Raw genomic sequence first — 12,404 nt, forward strand, 5'->3', positions numbered from 1 at the left:
TCTGATGATGGGCTTCTATTGTTGTAGACGGTTGAGTAAAAATTCTAACTCTTTGATTTAATAATAAAAAAATGCCCCCAGAAGAACATTTGGGAGCAACAAATTGCATATCAGAACTTATCATTAGAAAATTCCTATTGATTTTGTTATACAGTCAATATGTTAAATCAGGCTGATAAAGCTGTCTTTTCTGTGCGGATCTAACTTCCCCCTATTTATTAAGATGTCGTAGCACTATAGCAACATTTTTTAAAAAACAATTTAAATAATTACTCCCTCATAATCACTGATTTAGAGGCAGTTGTGATTCTCACATCAAAGTGCTCCCCCCACCTGTCGCCTTTTAATGAAAAAATGACACAGCTGAATTTTCTTGTTAATAGTCTTTCAACCACAGTTGACAATCACTTAAAAAAAGAAGAAGCAAGATACTCCTGTGAGTCATGGAAGTGGGTGTGTTTCTGCAGAGAGCAGCTTTCGTAACACCAATCCACCAATCTGTCACCAGAGTCGGAAGAATAGAACACCCCTGCACACAGGCTCTGCTTTGGCAAAGAGCTATCTTCTTTACTACCAATGTGAGTTACAGCTAAGCTGCTGCTTTCTTAGAGGCAAGTGGAAGTGAGTATGCTAGCAGTAACGGTAACATGTGCTTGGAGATGAATTCCCCCCTGTAGTTTGCTTTTCAAATCTTGTTTTTGATGTGTGACAAATCTTAAGTGCTTGTTATTCATAATATTGTGGTTCAAAGGAGGCAGACTTCAGTAAGTAGTGTGTGTGTGTGTGTGTGTGTGTGTGAGAGAGAGAGAGAGAGAGAGAGAGAGGGAGGGAGAGATATTTTTCTGAATTGCTGCACCACGCTTGACGTCCCAAAATATGGAAACAAGTTGAAAGTGTGCATGTTGCAAAAATAAAATAAAATGTACATGTGCATAAGATTAATGCTGGAAAAAGAGGATCTTTTGTTAAATTTTGAGTGTATAGAATCTAATGCCCCACTTGGGGGACCGGCAAGTTAACACTTGGCAAGAGCAATTTGCATAAGAGAAAAGACAGGAGGAAAAAGAGTATTTTAACCCTTGCTTGTTAAGTATTTACCCTTATACCCTTTCTCACAGTGTTATTAATTGTATTCTTGTTCATTGTTTACCTCAGAGATTTAATATTCTTTAAGGATAAAAGCTGGTTGAGGAAAAGGTTTGGGGGAGATATGGCTGACAGGGAAACGGATAAGTGCTCCCCTTCTTGAGATTCCTTTGCAACAAGCAGCCTTCAGGCTCCTTATACCCCTTATTTTAGATTAGGTCAATCTGCATCCATATAGCTTATGGTTGTTTGTTGTTTAGTCGTGTCCGACTCTTCGTGATCCCCTGGACCAGAGCACGCCAGGCACTCCTGTCTTCCACTGTCTCCCGCAGTGTAAAGTTCACCAGTAAAGATAAAACATACTATATGATTACTTAACAAGGTATTGGATGGTACATGTTACAAGTGTTCAACAAACTTTCAAACTTTACATCACTGTGATGCTTTACTAAAAACTAGAACAGTAAATTAGTGAGCCGGTGAGGTAACAACTTAATCGTTCTTCAAGATTATGTTTGTGCAAGCATCCTTTTTGTTGCTTTTCATTTCATTTCTGTTTATCTCCTTCCACAGCTAAGAATTATGTGTTTAGGTTTTTAAATTATTTTAATAGTATGGGATTTGTTCAGTTATTGCTTTACATCCCTGCAGCACACACAAGTAATTTATTTTAGCCTACGAAACAAAGGTGGAGAAGCCTGATGGTGACTGTAAATATTAGGGGTTGTGTAGGGTCACACATCACCCTCTCCTCTACACCCAGTATAAATTGCAGGGGAAACAGGTCTGTAGTGACTGCAGGACTTGCACAAAATAAGCTTTAAAAAAAGGAATAGGTAATGATCAAGGAGGATAACAACTGGGATGAAGCACATCTTGAGTTGAATGAAGAAACACCAGGAGATACTTGCCCAAATTGTGTGGAAGTTACTCCTCTTTTAGGGATGCTCTGCGTGCTACCAGATCCCTGTAGCAAAATTCCCTTTTGATTTGTGCACGCATGCTTGTTTTATGCTTCCTCTTGAACCATGTGCCCTTATTTCTCTACAAAGATATCTGGCTACACCACATTGCCTATTATAAGTTTGCCCATGTGGGAGAGGAAACGGCAAAGTAAATTTCCAGGGCAGAGAATTTCTGATTCTTAGTAAGTTATATGGTCATATGTGACCCTGATTTCTGCTAGGCTGAGATGGAAGGGACCCTCCATTGCTATTCAAGGGCTTCATGATATACAAAAAAGGTAGTTTGCTTGCTTACACAGAACTCTTCATGACCGTATGAATATATTTTACTCTAGTTGTACGTCAGCTCGTCAGTTACTGATTATCATTAACCAGCATCCCCGCCCTTCAATAAAGTCACTTCTCTCAACCAGTTTTTTCTCTTATCTCTTCAGGGAGCTTCAGGTACTTCTGACTCAAGGTAAATGAGCCATGAGGATCAATGGTGTAGAGTCCTGTCCTCAGCTTTCTTTTTTCTGTTGTAGTGTCTTCATTGGTCACAAAGCTGTATCTTCTGTTCTGCCTAGAAGTGTGTCCTTGGGCAATATAAAACGCTAAGTGTCCAAAGGTGGCAGGGGCTTCACATCACTCAGGCTGAGGATATCAGCAGACATCAATACATAAAAACATACATTTGATGGGCACCTTCATGAAGGCTGACCCAGAAGTAAACATCTTCTATGATGCTTTTTAAATACTTCTGAGATTTGTCACAAACTTAAGTAGCGTTCAAAAATTTCATGGTAACTGACAGGATTCAGTTACAGTGAAAATAAACATTTTGTTTTATTTTAGCTGAAACAATCCATTTGGTGAACCTCAGCATTTTAAAATTTATATTTGTAGAAGCATATGCACCCTCATCTTTTGGAAGGCAGTTCAAAGTCATAAAATAAATAAAATAATTACACTTCTATAAGTTACATCAATCTGTCCAGTTTCTTGAGTATGATTTCCAAATGGCCTTGAAGTGAAATGTAAATCACAAATGAGCCCAAGGTACTTAGATAATACCAAATGCAGAAATCGGGGAGGGAGGGAGTCCAGAAGCCCCACTGAACATCTGGAGGTCCACAAGTTCCACACCACTGCCTTAGGGCACATGATTTGAAGAATAAATAATTTTACAGCAGAGTTGTCTGTGTCTTCCTTTTTGGAAGGAAACTTTCTGGAACACAGTCATACTTGGAGCAGGGTAGTTGTTGCATATGCTGACGTCTGCTTTCAGTAATGTGAAGGTTACATCCATTCACAGAACGCTGTGCACAGTGACCTTTTCTGCTGCTATTATCACACTTTTCCAATTGCTATTCTAATAGCTAGTACACTTGGGTGTGGGTCTTTGTACAGCCAGAGGCGTGTGGAATACTGCATGATTTGTGTCTAGGAGGTGGAAATGAGAAGAGTCCCATAGTAACTTGACTGCAAGTGGAAGTTTGTTTAGTCAGCTTAGAATCTCCCCTTATTTGCATTTCTAGCCTCAATTGCTAAGGAAGGGATTCACTTATTCAATAATTTAGCATTTCACTTGCTGTTTCAGAAAACAATGGCAACAGGATACTTTTAAAATTAGAACAAACAGGCTATATTGTAAGGGTGGTGGGCCCATTTTGAAGGCCTGCCTTGGGACCTGATCTTTTATTGAATGTTCTGCTAGTGGGAAAATGCAGATGATCCTGTCAAAGCTCCTGTCTAGCTATAAGATGGTGAAATGAAATGGGTAGCTGACACAATCACTCCTGAGCCTCCTCTCCGAGCTTAGTGGTGCCCATGTGGTTACTTAGAATTTTGGGCAGCTTTGGGCTATGAAGCAAACTACAGTGGTGCCCCGCAAGACGAATGCCTTGCAAGACGAAAAACCCGCTAGACGAAAGGGTTTTCCGTTTTTCGATGTGCTTCGCAAGACGAATTTCCCTATGGGCTTGCTTGACGAAAACGTCTTGCGAGTCTTGCGATTTTTTTCGCTCCCCCCCTTTTTCTAAGCCGCTAAGCCGCTAATAGCCTTTTAGCCGCTAAGCCGCTAAGTCTTTAATAGCCGCTAAACCGCTAATTGCGCTAAGCCGCTAAGCCGCTAATAGGGTTGCTTCGCAAGACGAGAAAACCGCTAGATGAAGAGACTCGCGGAACGGATTATTTTCGTCTTGCGAGGCACCACTGTACATGAAGGCTAGTGATACAATCAAGTGATACAATTCTTTATTGAAAGCTGATTGAACCCTGGCTAGTATGCACAAACATGCCTACCATGTTCCAGTGTGGGCTACGAGGAAGGCACATTTTGCATTGCATCCTCAAGTGGTCAGCAGACAGTTATTTTGAATGGTCCAGAGGTTATTGACTCCCACTGTAGAGGAGGAATCTGGAGCATTTGAGGACCTGCTGCGACCAACTAGTTATACATGTTGAGGATAAATTGGCTTGAATTCAGAGTGTTGTTGATGTTTATTAAATGTCTATACTGCCCTTCATCTGAGGATCACAGGGTGGCTTGCAATATAATGCATGGAGTACCACTGACTCCGCAGTTCCAGTTCCAGATGAAGGTACCCAATGCCACAGTCAGTGATGTGTTGTGGGATCAGTTTGAACTTATGCAGTCAGCAGATGTGGACAAGGTGCTAGCAGTTGTACGTCTGACCATTTGCTCTCTTGACCTCAGTCCCAGCTGGCTTATTCAACCTATCAGAGTTACTTTGACTAGAGCATGCTGCCTTGAAATAGGTGGTGTGTCCACTTCTAAAGAAACTTACCGTGGATCTCTTGGATTGGAATTGATCCAACTGAACTATTTATTGATCCTCATCTCTGACCTTTACAGGGAAAGGGACAAGGGGAGTGTTACCTTGCTCCTGCCTCTTGATCTCTTTGTGACTTTTGATACCATTGACCTGTTAGCTCTGCTTAGGACTACATATTCAGAACCATCAGTTTTTGTAGGTTTCACAAATAGAGCAGCTGTGATAGATCAAAATGAATGACACTTCCATGCCTGTATCTTTAATTTGGAAGATTCTTGAATCTTTGTACATACTGCTTCTTTAGATAAGGCTGTTGAAAACCTTGGTATTATCAGCAGAATAGTGGAAAAACAGCAACTATTGTGCCAAAAAAGTTCTGGCAAACCAATGCTGGAAATGTGTCACGGTGCCTTGCATGAGGAACTACTGATAAAGCAGAATCCCAGTTCCCCTCCCTCCCAGATAGTTTGTGATAGTAACTCTAGATTTTATGCATAAAGGTCCACCCCCGTGGAACCATTGCTGAAAAAGCTAAAAGGTTCAGTCAGTACTCCGTTTGGGGAGAGAGAGGAGATTGCCTGTTTTCTTCTTCTTCTTCCGTGTTGCCTGCTATCTGCCTGGCTTTGCTTAAGCTACTACGAAGCCTATCCGACTAAAACTGGTGACTGAAATTTTATTGACTCAATATGTTAAAAAATGTTTCATGGCTGGGTGGGCTACAGTTATGCTATTTACCTTGATTGCTTTGGCAGTTTTGTTAGATATTGGACCTGGAAAGGGGACCAGTTATCTTGTGATTTTATAAGCTATGTAACTTCATTGCTCCGTTCAGTCTTTTTACATTTTATTTTAGGTATTGGCACTTTGCTTTTTTATTGACTATGGCATAGCCATGATTTATTATAGTTATTGAGAGTGAATTTTCATTTAATTATTATTTGGTGGTATTTTGAAAGTTAATTTTAGTATGTATTATTATATCCTATATGGATTATTGAATATTCCTTTTTTAATATAAGTTGTTCATTTTAAAGTCAATTTTAAATATGACTTAATTGCATTAGATCAGATTATTATGATTGTGATCTTTTGTATATTTTGTATTTGTATAATTTGTTGTTTCTACAGCTTATAAATTGCTGGAAGTAGTCACTAGGCGTATGGGGGCAAGGTGCCATGTACTCTGATTACACTGAATTCAATGGGACTTGCTGCTTCATAGGGATGTATAGGATTGTGTGTCAGTCATTTTAAGGCATAGCACCTCAGAATGTTCTATCTATCCCTTGAAAACACATAAGTCAATTGTAAGTTCTTTGTGGAGGACACTTAAACACAAAACAGGAGCTTTTGATCTCCTTTGTGTACAGGAGGGAGTAGGGGAGCATATACTGGGGGGGAGGGGAGAGAAGTAGCAGGTATGGTGGCAGCATATTTGGCTACCCCTCAGCAGCTATTTCCCAGATAGTACTGTGTTCCCTTAAACAGCTGTTGCAATTATCTTTCTCACTTCTTAGTCTGCTGCTAAAACAGACAAATTGTGGTGCAGGGCTAAAAAAACAGTGTCTACCAATACATGTCATGATATAACATTGGCCATTCAAAGCACCTTACCTTTCCCCTTTTATGGTTGTTTTGCCAAAGATCTGCTTCCACATATAATGGATGTGAAGTGGCCATTGAAAAGAAGTTTTTCAAAAGATTAATGTCAGTTTTGAAGAGGTTCCACAAGTACAGTTATTTTTCCAGTTATGTTTCTCTGGCAAGGAAAGTGAGGAAAGGTGCCATTATGTTTTGTTTGCCCTTGTACTGATATTCAGTAGAATGTACAGTAAATAATATGCTTTTAATATAGGGAGATACATTTGCATTAGCAGAATTCATTCTTACCACGTTTCCTCTTGACTCCAGTGACTTGCTTTGATTTTGCAGAGTGTGCCTTCTTTTTCTCTATTGGAGAAAGAATGAATAAAGATTTATACTTTGAAATGAAACAGTTATTTGATTTGGCTTTTTAACAGTGTGGATGAACAGTTCATTTTTAAAAAAGAATAATGAACAGCTGAGTAAATATAAAATATACAAATGTTCTGAGTTCCTAAATAGGTCTTTGTTTCTTAATACCTCAGAGCATACAGGAAAGAAAATAATGCAAAAAGGGTTGGGAGAAATACTCTGGAAATACATCTGGAATTTCTTGCATGAGGCCCTTCTCATGCATTTCAGTCATCAGCCATAGAATCCGGAATGCTTTATTCACATACAGATCACTGCATAGCTTTTGGGGCCAACCGTCAGATTCCGTTTTTGAACAGAGATGCTGCACACTATTGTGCAGCATTAGCCATGCTCAGGTACCATGATAAGCCATAGTTCCTAGTGTCAAGGATGGGGAACCTCTGGCCCTGCAGCAGTTGTTGTACTTCAGTTCTCATCATCACCAGCCAACATGGCTAAATAAACGGTCAGGGCTAATGAGAGTGGGAGTCCAACAGTGTCTGAATGACCACAAGTTCCCCATCCCTGCATTATGTGAACAAATCGTTTTAAGCTGTGGGCTGTTACACTCCGTCTTTTCTTTTTCACCCACAAGGAAAAAAGCAGAAGCGCACCCCCTTCTCTGTTTAAACTAATTACATGGTTTCGAAAGATGTCCTAACTGGTTTGCCTTAATTATGGTTAGTGAGAACAAGCCAGGACCAATCTGTGGTTTCAGATCCCTGCTTGTTCTGAATTTGAATTTAAACAAACAACACATAGTTATTACCAATCCCCTTTTAAAGCCGGCAATGTTAGTGACCATCATCACATCCTGTGGTAACAAATTACATAGTCAAATGATGTGTTGCCTGTCTTGAATCTCTCGCCATTCAGTTTCATTAAATGATTCCAGGTTCTAGTAGTATGAGTGAGGGGATAGTTTTATAAACTTATATCTTGTTCTCCACTATTCACTTTTTTCTAAATTAAAAAGACTACAATTTTGTAACCTTTCACCTTAGTGGAGTTGCTCATTTTGGTTGTCCTTTTCTGCTCCTTTTCCAACTACACAGTATCTTTTCTGAGGTGTGGTGACCAGAAATGTGCATGGTATTGTGGTTGGTCTGGGGTAGTAGGATTATTCAGTGCACACCATATTCTCTTTAGGCATTCTTTCAGTGTGTGAAGATGAACTTTCTTTGTTTTCCCTGGTTTGTGAGTACAGTTTCTTATTCACAACAGCCACTGTGACAAGCAGCTATCTGACAGGGCATTAACTTGAAACAGTGAATTTGCTGTGTGGGTGGTGTTGGTATAATTGCCATCACTGGCCCAGTTCATATGCCACATTAAACCATATTTAAGACTATAAACTGTTTAATATGAATGAGCAGCGTGCTGCTCAGAATTACAGAATCATAGGATTGTGGAGTTGGAAGGAACTCTGAAGGTCATCTAGTCCAACCCCCTGCAATGCAGGAATCTAAGTGTGCTCCCAGTGTGCTCCTCTGCAGATGAAACAAGCCAGCGTCTTGATATGTTTGTGTTTCTTTCCCTGAAACAAAATATGAGTGTTAACCAATGTTAGTTTTAAGTTAAAGTTTAATGTGATGTGCAAACCACGCCTCTGTATTAAATGCATTTATTTTGGAGAGTGAGGGTAAGGGAATTCAATTTACTTGGAAGTAATACAAATTCTATTGTATTCAAATTATCTAAAAATGTGTTTTGTAAGATTCATAATTATTTTGCATTAGTCAGTAAAATCTAATTATGCATGTTGTGTATTTTCATAATGCAGGGACATATTACTGGCTTAGGGTATATCACAGATCAAACCCAGCCTAGTGATGTCAACAAGATGCAGTGGCGTACAACTTCTGGGCTACTTTGGCCGTAAGAGAAATCTGGCTAGAAGGTGAACGTGATGACGGCCTGGTCTATGGTGGAAAGGCTGAAAATGGAGAAGAGCCGCTCCCAAGAAGAGAGGACTAAAGAGCAAGATGGTGGGGATCGTAGCACCGAATCTGAGGAATGGACAAGCTCTGAGAGTGAACCTGAGCAGCCTGGCTTCAGGAATAGCTGCAGCAAGGCACAGTTGAGGGATAAAGAGATTTCCCACAAACCACATCGACAACTTTGCCGCTCTCCTTGCTTAGATCGTCCGAGTTTTTCACAGAGTAGCCTCCTTCAGGATTTGAAACCGGAAGAGAATAAAGCAAACTTGAGTCAAGAATATCAATCTAAACTTGATTTTGCTTTGAAACTGGGGTATCCTGGAGATCAGATTCAAGCTGTGTTGAACAAGCTGGGGGCAGATGCTCTTACCAATGACATTTTGGCTGAGCTTGTGAGACTTGGAAACAAGGTTGAGAATGAAGGACAAGCAAGTAGTGGAAATGTCACAGGTCCTGCAGGTACAAAGGAGGTTGCTAGTCCTGAGCTGTCTCTGGAAGATGAGGTGGTAGACAGCTCTGACAACTTGAGGCCAATCGTTATTGATGGAAGTAATGTGGCAATGAGGTACTATAGTAGTAATAGAATACTTCTAAGAAATGCACTAATTATGCTGCATATGTATTTGTTTGTTTTATTTCATATACACACTCTGCTTTTCTGTTATTAAAAACAACATCCAATTAAAAACGATAGCATAATAGATTTTAAAAGGCAGCATCTGTAACTCAACTGAGATAGCCCTTTTAATCAACCATGGGAGCTCAAAGACCTGTTGAAGAAGATGAGCCTTAAGTCTACACACTTGTATTTAAAAACTAAAAATTGAGCTGTTTAATAGATTTTTAGGGCTGTAGTCCTGTATATGTTTCTCTGAGATAATTCAGTGGGGCTCCATCTGAGTAGACATACATAGGACTATACTGTTCATCTTGTACAGTGTATCACAGAACAGAAAATATTTCCTTTTACTTGAGTAATTAAAGTCCAATGGAATTTAAAGGCCTATTCTTATAGGTAAGAATGTAATCACTTTAGTAAATTCTCAAGGCATTATTCACTCTCTGAAATACATGTCTGAAAAGCAGTTTAAAATTTACAGACAATTTGCTGAGCACAAGAGTTGTTGCGGGGTGGTTACAACCCACTGAAATAAAATTGTGTCTTTCTAAAGTGGGTACTAAACTTCCAGAAAAGGTTTCTTTCCCTGTATAAGTCTGCTTAATGCTATTTGCTAAACTACATTTTAGTCCCATCCATATTCCAAAGAGCTCAGGGTGGTGTACATAGTCTGATGTGAGGTAGGTTAACCTGAGAAACAGTGAATGGCTTTAACTGAGATTTCCCTAGTCTTAGTCCAACACTCTGCCTCACTACATAACACTAGGCTCTCTGGCTTTATGTATTTTAGAAAAAACAAATCTCATTGCAGTACTTATGACCAGTACTTGCTAAACTAACTTGTTCTGTTTTTCAGCCATGGCAATAAAGAAGCATTTTCCTGTCGAGGGATTCAGTTAGCTGTCGACTGGTTTCTGGAGAAAGGTCATAAAGATATTACCGTGTTTGTGCCTACATGGAGGAAAGAGCAATCTCGACCAGATGCACCAATTACAGGTGGCAAATCAAACATACATTTGTTTTCTTCAATTGCCATTACTAGGATGAGGATAATTACTGTGTTAGACACTGGCTTTTCTTGGAATGGGGCCAAGGACCTGAATCAGAGCATTTTCTGTATGCACATGCATGGTAGTTGCTCATATTCTAAGCCACTAGATTGTTATTTTTTCTTAATTTTTTTACACTTCATACTTTAAATCCGTGCTGCACATAAGCCTGCAATAGTTACTAGCCTTCAGAAGTGTTAACAATCCTACTGAGGGATGACAAAGGAGCAAAAGTCTATGGCATTTCTGTGCTGGGAGTAGAGGAGTAGCCTACTTAGTTTCTGTTCTGGGCATGGATGGGATGGCTTGAGTGCTCCATTCCTCCTCTGCAATTCCACTTCACCTGCATGCATTTTCCCCTCACCTGTGTCTACAAGGTCTTTCCATACAAGGCAGCTTTACAGTTTTTTGTTGCATAGACTGAACCATAATATAAAATGTCATGGTGTATAAACTGAAGCAAGCTTAACTGTGAGATTATTCCCCAGAAGGGAGACTCTTCAGCCTTGTGCCCGAAGGTGTTGCTGGAGTAAAACTCCCATCATGTCCAGCCATCTCAACCAAAGACTAGGAATGATGTGAGTTGCAGTCCAAAAATATGTGGGGACCCAAGTTTGAAGTCCACTGTTACAGAGCAAAGCACTGGCACACCAACTTTTATGCTCTTGGGGAGTGTGCAAACACTTCTTCTTGTACAATTCTTGAAGAATATCTCAGATACTGAGATAAACATAGAGAGCAAGCATATTTCTATATAAGGGACTTTGCTATTAACAGTTTCTTATATAACCCCGTTTTTTCAGATCAAGATATTTTACACAAACTGGAAAAGGAAAAAATTCTTGTTTTCACCCCATCTCGAAGAGTTCAAGGGAGACGGGTTGTCTGTTACGATGACCGTTTCATAGTGAAACTGGCGTGTGAGTCTGATGGCATCATTGTGTCAAATGACAATTACCGTGACCTTCAAAATGAAAAGCCAGAATGGAAGAAATTTGTAGAGGAACGGCTCCTGATGTATTCTTTTGTGAATGATAAGTAGGTTTCTTTATTTACAAGTAGAATAGTAATGCTTAATGTTTATCTGGTGAGATTTGAGTATTTGACGTCGTCTACATTTTCATAGATCCTTAAACAGAAGCTGCCTGGTAGGGCAATGTAAGACCATTAGTGACTCCCTTTTGTTATTCTCTTTTAAACTAGAATGCCACACACCTATTTCATTTTTCTGCACAGAGAAGGGACTCCAGTCCCCTATTGATTTTGATTGGCCTTTCTCCACTGTTTCCTACTGTACAGTTTCCTTTTTGAGATGGGGTGGGGGGAGCTGATAGAGATTAGCTTGCCTTCAGGCACCTGCCAAGCTCATAGCTATGACCAGGTTCAGACTGGGTATTTCCCAGCCCATTCCTAACCATTGTATTGTTACCAGTCTACCATGTTAGGTAAATTTAATACTAGCAGGTGAAACTGGTCTCTTGGTTTTTCCAGGTTTATGCCACCAGACGACCCATTAGGACGCCATGGCCCCAGCCTTGAAAATTTCTTAAGGAAAAGGCCTGTTGTTCCTGAACACAAAAAGCAACCTTGTCCTTACGGTGAGTGTGTCAAACTTGACTATTTCGGGAGTCAGAATAATAAAATTAGTAACCTTGATAAAAAGCAAAAAATCATAGTGGGTTGTCTGACGTGTTGTCTGTATTGGAAACCACGTAAGAAACTTGAGTGGGACAGAAAGGTGTAGCATGCTTCTAGAAGTGTGGGGAAATCAGATTTTGTTTGGGTCTGCTGAGTGCACTGCTGAGTTAAAAAAAAAAAGCTTTCATGGTTAAACCAAAGACATGGTATTAAGTAGGTAACTGGCTCTTGCTTGCTTGATCTTGGCATTGCGTACGTGTGGCTGGGAGCAGGGTGGGGAGGAAAGAGGACTCAGAGAGGAACTGCATTTTGGGCAAAGATTTAATTTCCTC

The 12,404-nt window shown here is 39.9% G+C and overlaps 1 protein-coding gene across 2 annotated transcripts in view; it reads left to right on the forward strand.

The window, feature by feature from the left end:
- ZC3H12B (zinc finger CCCH-type containing 12B) overlaps nt 1-12,404 on the forward strand; it is a 37,047-nt gene that overhangs the window by 14,940 nt on the left and 9,703 nt on the right. Inside the window, exons 1-5 of one of the 2 annotated variants that reach the window (XM_083722148.1) lie at nt 504-621; nt 8,610-9,331; nt 10,242-10,381; nt 11,238-11,472; nt 11,926-12,032. In XM_083722148.1, the coding sequence (XP_083578274.1) occupies nt 8,736-9,331; nt 10,242-10,381; nt 11,238-11,472; nt 11,926-12,032 (1,078 nt within the window). In that variant the 5' untranslated portion in view covers nt 504-621; nt 8,610-8,735. Of the gene's footprint in view, nt 1-503; nt 622-8,609; nt 9,332-10,241; nt 10,382-11,237; nt 11,473-11,925; nt 12,033-12,404 lie in introns of those variants that run through there. The other variant, XM_083722147.1, reaches the window with a different exon arrangement.

This window comes from Podarcis gaigeae (genome assembly GCF_964106915.1).
Source record: "Podarcis gaigeae genome assembly, chromosome: Z".
Lineage (NCBI taxonomy): Eukaryota > Metazoa > Chordata > Lepidosauria > Squamata > Lacertidae > Podarcis > Podarcis gaigeae.